The sequence below is a fragment of the Arvicola amphibius genome, chromosome 13 (assembly GCF_903992535.2).
Source record: "Arvicola amphibius chromosome 13, mArvAmp1.2, whole genome shotgun sequence".
Taxonomy (NCBI): Eukaryota; Metazoa; Chordata; class Mammalia; order Rodentia; family Cricetidae; genus Arvicola; species Arvicola amphibius.
Window position 1 is genome coordinate 48,583,019 of NC_052059.1, and position 15,695 is coordinate 48,598,713.

Below are 15,695 nucleotides of genomic sequence, written 5' to 3' on the forward strand. Positions count from 1 at the left end.
AAGAAAGCCATGGAACAGATTAAGAGACCGTGGTGCTGACTCTGCGGACAAGACAAGCATGAGACAAGCTCGCTCTCTTTTATTACTTTAAAGAAAACCAATGAACGGTAACAGCTGTCAGATTCCCCCACAGTGTGCCAGACACTGGGCTGTTCTAAGCCTTTGGCCTTAAGGTCTATATGTCATTATGATGGTGCCTATTTTATGGATGAGAAAACTGAGATACATAGGGAATGGTCAACATGCCCAAGATCACACAACTAGTAAGGGGCAGAGATCGGGCTCCAAACTCACTGTCTGTGATTGCCAGTGCTTGCATTAGGGAAGGCAGGACTTGAACCTTTAGACACAGGAGAGATGGGAGGAAGTTAAATGGAGGAGGAGTTCTCCTCTTCAGAATATCTGAGGAGGAAGAAGCAGCAGGCCACTAAGGAAGAGTATGAGCTTGGAATCCTGGGGTTTTTCCATGATCTGGGGTTCCTGGGAAAGTCTCACAGTTCTTCACGGTCCACTTGTTCATGTGTAAAGGACCAGAGCCACTCTGTAGAGTCACAGGGAGCATTTGATGACTCACGCAGATGCTGATTAGCATGGCAGATGCAGGTTGTACTGAATGATGCTCTACGTCTATCCGACAGGGTCGGGTAGAAGATGGTACGGCAGGACCCAACTGTGTTTAAAGAATGGGGGGGGATACAGAAGGGATACCTGGGGGCAGGCTGCTGCACTGGGGATCTGAGGAACCTCCTTCTGTTGATGGAGGAGAGTTAGAGGCCAGGGAACATGGCCCACAAGCCATGTTCATGAGCAATCATGCGCCAAAGGCAGACAGCATCCTCCCTGAGCCACGTTTTCTTTTAACACTCAGGGAACGTTCCGAAGGCCTTGTACTTGCTGTATTCTACACTCTCCAATCAAAATACCCTGTGCGAGGGCTCAGATCCCTAAGAAAACGAATCCCCTGCTGCACGTAGGAGATATTTGGAAAATAATGGCAATCATAATATTAGTCTGCAAGCAACATCTCCATCTGTACCCGGGTCACCCTGGGAAATTTTTAAGTAAACCAAACCAAGATGGCTTTTGTGTTGTGCCAGAAGCTAAGCTTTCCTTCTCAAATAACCAGCTACTCTTTACACTTTCAGAGCCAAGGAAATAAATTCTTAAATCCGAGGCTCGGGCTTGATGTCCTGCAGATGTGTATTCATGAGAGAGTAAGATGAAAGATTCTTTACCTAAAAATGCCTCCAAACACAGGGTCGATCTGGTCATAGATAGGCTGAGAGAGGGCTTCGTTGAGGTCGATTCTGGCCAGAGTCCTGGAGGCGTAGACGCCATTTTTGAGGCAAACAGCTTTCAGGGTCTGGTGAAAACCTTGGTTTCCTCTGCTTCTCTAGACAATTAAACAATGAATTAGCAAGTCAGTGGGAAGTAGCTAGAAAGTCACAGGGTCAGATTCTCACTGTTATTGGTCAAAATTCGTTACTGAGAATCTTAGGATGGAAATGAGACAGCACAGTCTTGCAACATTTGTCCTCAAGGCATTAAGCGATCAAGGTCACATCTCTAGGTTGACTGGGAGCCCCTGCCTGGATTTCCAAAGTGTCTCAGGTTCATGTCAATCACAAGCCTCTATGGTGAATAATACTGACTGTCCACATGACAGACTCTCGAATCGCTTAGGATACAAAATTCTGGGCAAGCTTAATCTAACTCTAGATTAATTTAACTGAGTTGGGAAGACCAGTACTAAATGTGAATGGCACCATTCTATCAACTCGGGTCCCAGGATGAATTCAAAGGAGAAAGCAAGCAAGACACTGGCATTCATCTCTCTCTGCTTCTGGGCTGCAGAGTCAATGTGACCAGCTGTCACTCCTAAAGCCACGCCACCCCCACCACGATGGACTGTGCCCTCAACCTGGGAGCCAGAATGAGCCCTTCCTTCCTTAAGCTGTTTCTCACTGGGTATGTTGTCACCGATACACTAATTCGCCTTTCCAGACAATTTTTTTGGTTTGCCCGTCTCCTCACTTGTCAGTCTCTAATGCCAGGAAGTCGGATTGTTGAGCTCAGGCCCAACGCCTCAGCCATCTTCATGTTCACCTCTGACAAGGACTCAAGTAGTGATTGACAACTATTTGTTAAATGAGAAATTATGGGAAATTATGGGATAAATGAAAAAGTGTACTACAGACTAACAGTAAGTATATATCTTGGAATCTCTGAGGAACAGTATAAATTTTGTTGAATATTTAATGAAATACAATTGGAGTCATCACCCCGTCAGCTAGGTTTTCTTTTTTCTCTCCCAAGCCTATGTATATTTTTAAACATACTGTAAACCATTTAGAGGGGTTTTTTTATTTGGTTTTCTCTTTTTCTGAATCTGTCTTTACTGTATATCTCTGTCTTTGACCACATGAGTTTTTAATCTGCTAAGTGTCATAGCTAGGATTAAGAGGTTTTGGTGGCTGGCTCTGCCCCCATTCCTTGGATTTCCTGAGAATCTACCTTCATGGCAGAGATACTGGTAGGAGCCACGTTATATTGCCACAACTCTGCGGAGTTTCTAGGTCCATGCCACCACCAAGAAGCATGCCACTGGCAGCTCATAAACACCACTTAAGTGTTTGGTAGCAGGGCCTCTTAAAAGAACCACTTTTGCTGCTAATGCTGAGTCAGGAACCCTCTCATAAAGGAGCCGCACCTCTGCTTGCCTCTAGATAACAGAGCCCACCCAAGAAAATGCTGCTGCCAAGAAGTGTGGGCCCATATTTCGATATGGTATAGCAGCCAGGCTATCTAGCCATAGTTCCCTACCTGAGGTGGTCACGTGACCTTCTAGACAGGCTGTCGCTAACCTAACAAAAGGTCAGGAAGTTGTTTTGCTCCTTTCTTTGTAAGTTGGAAGATGCCTGATAGAGATGCTGATTCAAGCCTACCTGACAGCTAGCATACACAGCAGACAGGTAGATGCCGACATGACTAAAAACCATTCACCTGGTTACCTAGAAGACAGAATGCTAATGTATTTACCCCGCAGTTAAGTTTTGGTATAAATACCATTTGGAGAATAAAGCAGGAGGAATTCTTCAGCATGTGAACTCAGGATATCATGAGGGCCCATGGAGATTCTCCTTCCTGATAAATCATATGAGTTGTGTGTATCTTTATTCCCACACGTCCATGCCGGTCCAGGGAGAGATAGTTTATGTTGGGGTCTGGTCCAGAGAGAAATAATTTATGGTCTGGGCTAGCAACAGACCCCAACAAAGAAGCCATGCTTGATTCTGTTCTTTCATATCTAGAATCTCTTCCCAAGCTCTCTCAGTCTCTTGGGTTTTATGTGGATATAGTTATGAAATTGTTGGGCACCATTTGTTGACAGAAGTTTCTGTCCAACCTAGTCCTGTAGCCTTTTAGTCACAAATAAATACGCAGAGGCTTGTATTAATTATAAACTGTTTGGCCTAATGCTCAGGCTTATTACTAACTAGCTCTTACAACTTAAATTAACCCATAATTCTTATCTATGTTTAGCCACATGGCTTTGTATTTTTTTTCCCAGCAAGGCATTCTCATCTAGCTTCCTCTGCAGCTGGCTTGCGATTCCTGATTCCACCCTTTCTCTTCCCAGAATTCTCTTAGTCTGGTCGTCCTGCCTATTATTTCCTGCCTGGCTACTGGTCAATCCTCATTTTATTAGTCCAATAGAAGTAACTTTTTGTTTGTTTGTTTGTTTTTTGAGACAGGGTTTCTCTGTTAGCTTTGAAGCCTGTCCTGGAACTAGCTCTTGTAAACAAGGCTGGCCTTTGAACTCACAGAGATCTGCTTGCCTCTATCTTGTGAGTGCTGGGATTAAAGCTGTGGGCCACCACAGATACAAGTGACAAATCTTTATACTGTACAAGAGCATTACCCCATAGCAGAGACTTTTAAGGAGGTCATTAAGGGTAAGTGAGATCTCAAAGGTGGAGCCCGAATTCAATAGAATGGGAGTCCTTATAAGAGAGACACTAGGTATGTTGCAGCAGATACACACACACACACACACACACACACACACACACGGAAAAAATATAAGGGACACCATGAGCAGGTCACTGTCTCCTAGTCAGGGAAATAGGTCTCAGCAAACACTGCCAACATCTGACTTTCCAGCCTCCTGAGCATTTCCTGTTACTCAAGTCACCCTCTGTGCCTGTGATACCCTGTCATGACTGCTGAGCAAAATGACAGAACTCTCCTTTCACCTCTTAGTCTTAACAGAATTCTTCCCCGCATTTACAGGGTACTTCCATCTTTGAGAAACCCCACACATCTGACTGATATGTAAAACTATTTATGCCAAGCAAGCAGCTTGAAAGGTGTTCCTTCTGTCTAACATGACCGATAATGCCATCAGTGCCAGGAGATACTTAGGGCAGACACCTAGCATTCCCATTCTATGGAAGCGATGATCGAGAAATCTCTAAACGGTCTTAACATACTGAATGGTTTGTGCCTTAGCCAGATGTTTACTGGAAATGACCCTCAAACTAAGAAACTCAAACCCTGAAGCCCAGTACTTCCACTGCTGAACAGCAGGCTTCATTTTCCCAGGCTAATCTGAAACCCTCACCAATCCTCCAGAGTTAGGTAAGATTACGGGTGTGAGCAAACCATGTCTTGCTTTCTTCTAGCTCCTTCTAGAAAGCAAGGTGATGGTATCAGAGGCATTTGTATAGCAAATAGACCTTGCTGAAGAGAAGAAAAGGCCACTCACCACCAGGCATGTCCCGAGGATACGACGGTAGGAAGCCCTGGCCACCTGGACGCCTGCCTGCAGGGGCTGCTCCATGCAGGCAAAGCACTGCTCAATCCCCTTCTCCAGCAGCTCTGTCTTCTCCTCCACAAATCGCCGCAGGCCACCCACGTTCCAGTGTTCAGTCTAGGGACCAGGTCACAAGGAGCATCAGATTCCCTAAACTCTGTTCTACGAAAACCCGTCACTAGCGCAAGCTTTAACCTGCGGTTCAACCAGAGGAGATTAATCCTTGCTGTCTGCAGAAGGCATCCTTGGTGCACAGACATCCTTGGGTTTCTTAGCATGGAAGACAGAACAAAAATGGCTGTTGCAATTTATTTGGGGTGTCAAACCCACAGCCTATTTGAGGAAGTAACTGACTAACTATCTCTACTCTGTTTTCTTCATAGTGCAGAAATCTTTAATCTTTTACCATATGACAATTCAATTATTATGAAAACAAAATTTGGGTACTGGCAAGAATCGAAATGAGACAAGACCAGGCACTGGGGTGAATATGATCAAAATACATTCTACACATGTATGAAAATGTCATAATAAAACTCATTCACGTGGATGATTAATACATGCAAATGTAAAATGCAACCAAAACTTTAAAAGAAAACAGATTTTCTCAATGCCATCTGAATTGACAAGCATTTCACGGTCCTTGGCTTTACACAAAGCAGTTTTGAGGGCGGTGTTTGAATGTGCCCTCCATTTTAAAATCTGAAGGCCTAAGTTTCTGTGTTCCTAGTCAGCTGCTAAGTGAATGGACCTGGACCTTCACCCACACTTGGATAAGCAAAGCTGTAAGATCATAGAAATAAAGCCACAACCCCATCTTCCCGGAAGAATGCTGCTGACCGAGAAAAACAACACGCCCAGGCATGCATTGTATGGCGCTGTTGTCTGCATAATGAACTACATAGGTGAGGGCGACCTCATGACTGGGTGATAATGTCCGGGCCTAGGTGTGTGGGAAGCATCCATCTGTATCCATGAATAGACACACTGTGAGGATTACACACTGATAAGGTTGGTAAGGTCACAGTACTCAGAACAAATCCCTGCTGTAAAGGGCTAGATATCAAACACAGGAAGAGGGGAAGCCGGACTTTATATGCATTAGTCCAGGGCTCATTTGACATCGAAATGTCAGGACCAACTTCCTGTCGATCCAAAAAATAGCCACTTACTGAAAATCACTAACTATCCCCAGATCTAAACTTCTGGTTAGAAACACGATCTTGAGAAAAATGATGAAGCACACACATGTTAGGGTTGATTTCTTTCTTTCTTTTTCAGGAATCCAAAGGCACTGACGGAACTCTTGCCTTCCAACTTTCCCATCAAAGGATCAAGACCGACATCGGAGGCCAAGGAATTTTGAGGAAAGCTGCCACAATTCCCTTAGACCTCCCTCGGCGACATTCTCCTCAGCCTCTGCCCCTGTGTCTTTAAGGTTTAGGTTTGGAGGGGTGGATGAGCCCCCAGGGCCTGCACTTCAGAGAGGGCAAAGAACAGCAAACAGGGACAGACACTTCCAGGTTTGGTCTCAAAATATCCTGTCCTTGTCTGTAAAACAAGCCGCCCACGCACGGCATCATTCTTGATTTATTTTCCATCGGCACTTCCAAAAGCAATCTAGTATTGGGCAAAAAGGCAAATTTCACCCCACAGAACTTTTTCAGGGAACAGAAAGGTCAAACCCTTCCCTAGCCATTTCAGAGGACAATAGTCAAATCAGAGATGGAAAAGAAAAAAAAAAATCTCAGATGCCCAGAATTTTGCTTTGCTTTGTCTCATGAGCTAAGCCAAAACAAAGCCGAAGGAGTGTGACAAACGGCTGTGTTTGATTCCCCTTTTGCCGTCTTCCAAACCCGGCATTGGCCAAAGCGCGGCTCTGTTTATTTTTACACTGAGGTCAGGTCTCCAGTCTCTGCCTATTCTTGCCACCTGTCAGGCTCAAGCCTGCCTTCCTTTCCGGAGCCAGGATCAGCCCCAGCATCTCTTCCAAGAGCCTGCTTAGCCCCTCCCCTTCCCGGACTAGTCAATCAAGTAGATCTGATGGTCAAATCCATGTGTGGAAATAGACAAGGAGCAAAGCAAATGTTGTTTACTCGGAACCACCATTGCTTCGGTTTGGGGGGGACAAGCCCCCATGTGGTTGGTTAGTTAGGGATTCAAAATTGTTTTCTGTGCCTGGTTAAAGGTTAGGGAAACTAGTCACCAAGCCTGGCCAGTTGGAGCTGTTGGCTACAGAAGTTGTCCAGCTTCCTGGATTGTGACTAGAGATGGCTATCTGATCTCCGGCCAGGCTTCAGACTAGGAGCCAGCAGGCTGGCTTCCTAACTGGGTGCAGAGGGTAGGGCGCTGGCTTGCTGGACACCTGACAGTAGGGTATAAATCTGGGCTCTGTTTTCACATGCAGTCTGGTTGATGTCTGAACACTCAGTCTCTTAGAAAGAAACAACGCAGTTAGCGACTGTGGAAGGGGCTGGTTTTTCTACCTACATCTCCAAGTGTCCTTTTTGGCAGCTAGCTCCCTTCTGTTAGGGCGGGGCCGTCTATCAGAGAGAAACCTGTCCATTTCTGTGACAAACGTAATTTTTACCTGACTTTCCCAAGGTCTGCATTCGAGACTGTGAAGAGAAACGTCTGGACTCTGGCTGACGCCCCTCTTCTCCAGACTCCTTCCTTTCACGGCACCACTGCCCTTCCTGTTTGTCACATTCCAGTGAGACAAGTCCCCCTACAGGCTCCACCCCCTCCCCATAGGCCCATGCTATTCAAACACTTATCCCCATCCGGCAGAGCTGTCTGGGGAGGCTGTGGAACCCTCCGGACAGAGGCTAGGGCCTCTCTGGCACACAGAAGGCCCTAGGTCAGCAGAGGTGGACCTTAAGGATTATAAGGCAGCCTTCCTTCTACTCAGCGCTCACTGTTGCCTGTTTGGCCACCAAGATGTGAGCAAGCTGAGCTGCTCGTGGCCCTCCACCATGGCGGACGGTATCCCTTCGACTGTGAGCCACAATAACCTTACTGCCTTCAGTCAGTTTTTTGTTTGTTTGTTTGTTTTATTTTGCTTTGTTTTCTGCCAGGTATTACCTAACAGCGACCAGGAAAGTAATTAATGCGGACTGGGATTCTGAAGGCAAGTCGGAGAAAGAAGCCCCCAAAGGTCAGTTAAGGTTTACACAACATGAGCCTGGTATGGATATCCAGTATGAGTCACTAAAACATGGACATCCAAGGGGCTGAGAGTCAGTGCAAAACGGATGATGATGCCTGGATGTCTGGTAATCCCAGAAGATAGCTATATAAGCTGTTATATAACTGTCTGGGGCAGAGTTCCTCTTTGTCTATATATGTGTGTGTGTGTGTGTGTGTGTGTATGCATGAATGTGACCTTGAAGTCAGAGGCCTAAGCCTTTGCCTTTGCCAGCCTGTGTTTGCCAGTCAGTTATCTCCATGTGGTCTATGAACCAGTCTACACATAGGCCTGTGCCTGCCCTTATGTGACCCTTGTGTGCCCGAGCCTGCCCTTACGTGACCCTTGTGTGCCCGTGCCTGCCCTTACATGACCCTATGTGCCCGTGCCTGTCTCTATGCGATCTTTGTGTACCTGGGTGCCCACCTAGCAGCCTTCATCTGATGGGAATCAAGAGTTCTCATCTGCCTCTGCAGCCTCACACTCTCTCCACCCTCTGGAAGCCCTCCCGCTTTCCTGGCATGGGGGCACGGACCTCACAGCGTACCAGAACATGAAGGGAACCCACGGGCAGATGAGCCATCTTTTAGATGGCAAGTATCATCTCCAGTGCAATAAAGGATAGGGTGTCTATAAGCCAAGTCACCCAGCCATCATTTAAATACATCCCGTCTTGTTTAGGTCTCAGGAGAAACGCCATGTATCCAAGTATTGGGACATGTTCCTTTCAGTAAACCTGTCCAGGTAAAATATCCCTTCTCTTATGCCCCAGTGTTATGATTTCCCCATTCAGTCATCATTTTCCCCTCTTAGACCCTAAAGGCATTATATCTCCTGTGACAGGAAAAGAAGAAAGCATCCTAGGTTAATTTCCTGGTGTGGCAACGGAGATGCCCTACTGTTCCAGTTTGCCATCTTCTGTTGGATTGTGATAAATGCCAAGACCAACTAGGGGAGGAAAGGGTTCATTTATGTTAAGGGTTGCAGCCCATGATAATGTAGGGAAGCCAAGGCAGGAGCTGGAGCAGAGACCTTTGAGGGACACTGTGCACTATCTTGCTCCACCTGGCTTACTCAGTTCTCTTTCTTATACAGCCCAGGTCCACCCGCCTCACAGTGGCAATGCCAATAGTAGGCTGGACCTCCCTACACCAAGAAAATGCCCCCCCAGTCATGCCAATGGGTCAATTTGATGAAGGCAGTTCCACAGCTGAGGCTTCCTCTTCCCGGTGTGTCACAGGCTCACATCTGAGGTAACTATGACACCTGCCCAAGGTGGCATATAAAACCATCGAGGGGTCTTCCTAACTTACATCTGTTCAAGCAGACTGCGAGACAGCCCAGGGGTTTTCCTTACCAGCAGGCTTTCCTCTGGGTTGAAAGTGTCAGTGAGGAGCAACAGACCAAAGGCTTCAGTGACATACTTGGTTACCAGCCTCCTCTTCTTGTCCAAGACCCTTTTTCTGATATATTCTCTTAACTTGGGAACTTCTGGAATTCACAAGCAGCACAGATAATATTCAAAGAAAAGACCAGGCATTTATAACAACAGAATTCATAAAGGTAGTTCATGAAGCCATTGCCTGGCTTGGGGAACATGCCACACTCCTGCTCCCTAAGCACCATGCATTCACCTGTGCACACATCTGTTAAGACCTGTGTAGACATAATCCCAGTAGGCTCAGACTAAGACCCAGCTTGATGAACCCTCATTTAGCTACCAAGAGCCCTCGGGTGCACATGGACCTCAGGATCCTCTAGTCTTTCTTTGTGCTCATGGCCAATGCCACCTAAGTTGGCTTTCCCTTTCATCTTTGCACATGGATGATCATTGGCTCCTTATTTAGGCTCAAAATTATGCAAAGAAAGGAGCCGTGTCTTTGATTTTCCCTGCCTCACAGACAAACATGCAATGTGCATTCATTTACTATGTCTGATGCCTATAGCTGGGCAATTGAAGAACCACAAGCCATTAACTAAGGAAATAGCAACCCATTGTTGTCTTGACTGTTACTGACTCTGGTATAATTTGGAAGAGAGAAGAATTTTGGTCTCAGATACACAACAACACAAGGAGGAAAAAATTGATTATACACACATAAAACACACACACACATTCACACAGCACATAGTACATGCTAGTAGGCATAGAAGCTGTGGTAAGTGGGAATAAAACTTGCCTGTGGCATGGAAAATTCTAGAGCAGGATGTGTAGATTGCAAGCTTATTCTTTCGAATGTTAGTGGTTGAGGTTAAAAAAAAAATTAGAAATTACCACTTTCATCCTCAGTAAGGAAGGCCTGCTGCCAGTACTCGTGAGCGCTGACTGTGTACACCAGATCCGAGGCTTCCAGAACCTTGGAGTCAGCTGGCAGTTTTCTCTGCAGTAAGAGAGACATGCAGAGAGCACAGTAGGTCAAGTGTGGGGAAGGAACATCAGAGGCCGCAGAGGAACTCTTGGCAACCTCAGCTCACTCACTTTCGGTTCTGCAAGAGTGCCTTGGGGGAACAAACGTGAGGCGTGAGCATGCGCACATGCGTGCACGCTTCTGAACGCTGAGATCAGGGGTCGATGTTAAGTATGTTTCTTAATTGCTTTCCACACTGTTATTACGATTATAATTACTATTATTACTATCAATTACTATTACCATTGCCATTACTGTTACTTGAGTCACAATCTCTCACGGAACGTGAAGCTCACAGCTTCAGAGAAAACGGCCGCCAGCATGCCTCAGGGCTCCTCATATCTCTGCCTTCCAGCACCAGGATTTCAGGCACTGGGGATCCAAAGCCAGGCCCCTCCTGCTTTACCAAGCGAGTCACCTCCCCTGCCAACATTATTCCTATGTTAAGTTTTGCCAGCTGCCCACTCTTAGCAGGCTCATAAGGAAACTGATGTCTGGACAGAATTCTCTTAACTATGAAGTTAAAATTTCAATTACAGCTGGAAATGAATAGAGAAAATGGCTCAAATGTAAATGTGCAAAGGAGGATCCTGCTTAGGAAAATAAATGTTCTTAAGTACCACGGGGCTCGGGGCGGGGCTCAGCAGCAGAGTGTGTGCTTAGCAATGTGTGAGGCCCTGGGCTAAGTCCCAGAACCAAACACGGAAAGCCCAAAAGTATGCACTGTTGGCAGAGGTAAGCTGAAACCACTGTATTCCCGCTTCTGAGGGCTGGTTGTCACGTGGCTTCCCACCTCTGCCTGAGTGGTACTAATGGATAGACTAGCAATGTTGGGGGTATCCACAGCACAGGAGTTGGCACACAGTGCAAATCAGAAGGGTCAGATGCTACTATTTTGTTCCATTTTGTTTTAAACAGATGGTTTTTAAACATTTCCCAGGATACAACCAGGCAAAGAAATGTCCTACAAAAACAAAACTTTCTTCATGTCCTACAAAAGTTAAAGTTTCCTTTTAAAATAATATTTTATAAATTCTTTGAGAATTTCAAAATTTTCATATAATGTTTTGTTTTGGTTTCGTGTTTTGGTTTTTCAAGACAGGGTTTCTCTGTGTAACAGCCCTGGCTGTCCTGGAACTCCCTTTGTAGACCAGGCTGGCCTCCAACTCACAGAGATCTGCATCTGCTTGCCTCTGCCTCTTGAGTGCTGGGATTAAAGGCATGCACCACCACTGCCTGGCCATACAATGTGTTTTGATCATATTTACTCACAACTCTTTTTTTTTTTTTTTTTTTTTTTTTGGTTTTTCGAGACAGGGTTTCCCTGTAGTTTCTAGAGCCTGTCCTGGAGCTAGCTCTTGTAGACCAGGCTGGCCTCGAACTCAGAGATCCGCCTGCCTCTGCCTCCCGAGTGCTGGGATTAAAGGCGTGCGCCACCACCGCCCGGCCTACTCACAACTCTTAACTTCTCCCAGATCCACAAAAGTTTCTTGCTGAATAATCATACTCATTTCAATATGGAGTAATTTACTTTTAATCTTGAGATATGTACCTCTGTCCCTAATTCCCTGAGATTTTATCATGAAGAAATGCTGGATTTTTTTAAAAAGATCTTTTCTGCATCTAGAGGGATGGTTATATGCTTTTTGCATTTGAGTCTCTTAGGTGGGACATGACAGTATTGATTTACATATGTGAAACCATGCCTAGGTCTCTCAGATGAAGTGACTTTGTCTTGGTGGACGATTTTTTTGATGTATTCTTGTTAATTTGTAAGTATTTCCCTGATGCTGCTCTAATTCAAAGTCCTTTGACAAAATGGAAGCAGTGCTAAGAGGAAAGTTTATAGCACTAAGAGCCTGCATATAGAAATTAGAGAATTCTCATATTAGTGACTTAACAACAAGGGGATGAGATGGCAGGAAATAATCAAACTCAGGGCTGAAATCAATAAAATAGAAACAAAGAGAACAACACAAAGAATCAATAAAACAAAGAGTTGGCTCTTTGAGAAAATCAATAAGATAGATAAACCCTTATCCAAACTAACTAAAAGGCAGAGAGAGCATATCCAAATTAACACAATCGGAAACAAAAAGGAGACATAACAACCAACACAAAGAAAATCCAAAGAATCATTGGGTCATACTTAAAAAACCTGTACTCCACAAAATTGGAAAATCTAAAGGAAAAGGACAATCTTCTCAATAGATACTGCTTACCAAAGTTAAATCAAGATCAGATAAACAATTTAAATAGACCTATAACCCCCAAAGAAACAGAAGCAATCTTTAAGTCTCCCAACTACAAAAAAAAAAAAAAACCAGGGCCAGATGGTTTTAGAGCAAAATTCTACCAGATCCTCAAAGAAGAGCTAATACCAATATTCCTCAAATTATTCCATAAAATAGAAACAGAAGGAATATTGCCAAATTCATTTTATGAGGCCACAGCCACCCTAAAACCCAAATCACACAAAAACCCAACCAAGAGACAGAATTACAGAACAATTGCCCTTATGAATATAGCTGCCAAACACTCAACAAAACATTCACAAACCAATTCTAAGAACACATTAAAAAGATCGTTTCACCACAATTAAGTGGTCTTCATCACAGAGATGCTGGGGTGGTTCAACATATGAAAATCTGTCAATGTAATCCACCATATAAATAAAATTAAAGAAAAAAACCACATGATCATCTCACTAGATGCTGAAAAGGATTTTGATAAAATCCAGCACCTCTTCATGATAAAAAAGTCTTGGAGAGATCAGGGATACAAAGAACATAGCTAAACATAACAAAAACAATATATAGCAAGTCAATAACTAACATCAAATTAAATGGAGAAAAAACTTAAAGCAATTCCACTAAAGTCAGAAACAAGACAAGGCTACCCACTCTCCCTATACCTATTCAAATACTGCACCTGCAGTTCCAGCTAGAGCAATAAGACAACTAAAGGAGATCAAGGGGATACAAATTGGAAAGGAAGAAGTCAAAGTATTGCTATTTGCAGATGATATGGCAGAACTGTGGGGCAATATTATATAGGCCACATATTTTTGATTTGTATTGGTGGCCAGGCGCTCAAGTCACAGTAGCAACTGAGTTGCCAAAAGCACTTACAGACTGGCTGCCACCCTGGGTCAGGATATGCTGATGTTGTTCTGCTCCCTTTGTAACTATGGGGACCGCCTGGGAAGAGGCGTTAATCCAAGCTAGTGACAGAGCTGCAGACATGACTAAAAATCAGTAGCCCTCCTCTATACAAATGATACGTGGTCTGAGAAAGAAATCAGGGGAACAACATCCTTCACAATAGTCAGAAATAATATATAATATCTTGGTGTAACTCTAACCAAGCAAGTGAAAGACTTTTATGACAAGAGCTTCAAGTCTTTGAAGGAAGAAATTTGAGAAGATATTAGAAAATAGAAAGATCTCCCATCACATCATATCTCCGATCACAGAGATATAGAGAGTAGGAGGAGTCAAAGAGATGCCATGTAGCTGCCAAAGGAGAAAGATGCCAGAACATTACAGGTAAATCACAGCCTCGTGGTGATACATAGTTTAATAAAAAAATGGATTGATTTAAGATGTTAAGAGCTAGCTAGGAATATGCCTTAGCCATTGGCCCAACAGTGTTATAATTAATATAGTTTCTGCGTGATTATTCGGGTCTGGGTGGCAGGGAAACGAAGGCTCGATCTCTGTTTACATTTTCTCTTAAGTCTCAGAAGGGTTACAGGGAGGAAGAAAGGAAATGAACATCTTACAAAGTACCCATTCTCCCCTTTCCCTCTAGTACTCCAGGAGAGTTCTACTTCAAACAGGAGGGAGGTGTGTGCACAGTAGTGTGTGCGTGTGTGTGTGTGTGTGTGTGTGTGAGAGAGAGAGAGAGAGAGAGAGAGAGAGAGAGAGAGAGAGAGAGAGAGAGAAAGAGAGAGAGAGAGAGAGAGAATCCCTCATCTTTTCTCAGCAGCCCAGTTTGAACAAGAGCGGGCAGATGTACCACAGTCCTGTCTCTCTCACAATCTCTCCACTGCAGAATGCTAAAGGCAACCTTCTAACCTGTCCCTAGCAATTTTTTTGTCCTTAAAACCTTCTCTGTCATGTTGAAAGAGTTGTATGCTCTTCTTTCCCAACTCTCTTCTCCCCAGCCCCTTCTCACTTCTCTCACCTTCTCCCAACACTCATTGCTAAGCTCTGCATCCTATCTTCTCTGGAGACTTTGCCTAACTTTTTTCTAATTCTGATTTCTATAACTTAAAATCTACTGGCCTGTAGCTATAAAAATGACTACCCTTTATTTAACTTCAGCCTCATATTTTCAAGGAGTAAAATGAACTCTGCTCCAAAGGCGTACAGTACAAATGAAGGTTTTACAAATGAAGGTTCAAAGTGGTTGGAGAACTGGTCTATCACTTTGCCATCAGTGGGGATCTCCATGGACTACAGGCTCAAAAGAACTTGCACTCAACATCAAGAACCATGGCAACCCTGTACACTGGCACACTGCTGCTCAGATCCCAACTCATGCAAATCAATTCACCACATTTGTTAGCAATAAACATAGCTGTGAATTGAGCACCGAAGTACTATGCCTTCCCACTTCCTGAGATAATCTGATTAGGACCTCATAAAACACATGTTTCTTTCATGCCAGCAGGAACAGTGCAAGGGATTAAGAACAGCTTTGCCTAGTTATCGCCTCATGGAAACTGGCATCCAGTTGTTCAGTGGAAGATTTCAGCTCATGCAGGAGGCCTGCTCATCCAGAGCTGGTAACATAAGCTTTGGCATCTCTGGTTCTACATGGCACAACATGCATTTTCTGCTTTCGTGTTATGGAAGTCAAGACACATTAAGCTATTGACTAAACTGAACAGAAGCCAAATGTTGCCATTGACAGTGGAACTGAAGATTTCATTTGGGCGAACCCATAACTTCTATGGCAGTATACATCCTCTGGCCCATCATTTGTGCCTCGGTGGTCAGATGTCATCTTCAAATAGATTTCTCTTTTACAGTTATATGGGATTATTGGGATAAGTTTATCTTTCACTATTTTATTGATAAAGTAGTAAAAATAATTGAAGAAAAAACTAAGTTTCTTACAGGATAATTATTGTGCCTCCAGCTTTACTGCATAATTTGTCAAACATGGCCACCTGTTGCAATTGTATTCTTGCCTCTGCTCCATGGACCCCTGTCCTAAAGACTATTGGTTCCTCTCTCTCTCTCTCTCTCTCTGGTGTGTGTATGTGTGTGTGTGG

General features: G+C 44.3%; 1 protein-coding gene across 1 annotated transcript in view; it reads right to left on the reverse strand.

The window, feature by feature from the left end:
* The window catches only part of Nuggc (nuclear GTPase, germinal center associated), a 48,702-nt gene that overhangs the window by 8,617 nt on the left and 24,390 nt on the right, over nt 1–15,695 (reverse strand). The window contains exons 16-19 of the mRNA XM_042054078.1: nt 10,279–10,384; nt 9,361–9,494; nt 4,769–4,933; nt 1,236–1,393 (exon numbers count right to left, since the gene is read on the reverse strand). Coding sequence (XP_041910012.1) covers nt 1,236–1,393; nt 4,769–4,933; nt 9,361–9,494; nt 10,279–10,384 — 563 coding nt within the window. The remainder of the gene's footprint in view (nt 1–1,235; nt 1,394–4,768; nt 4,934–9,360; nt 9,495–10,278; nt 10,385–15,695) is intronic.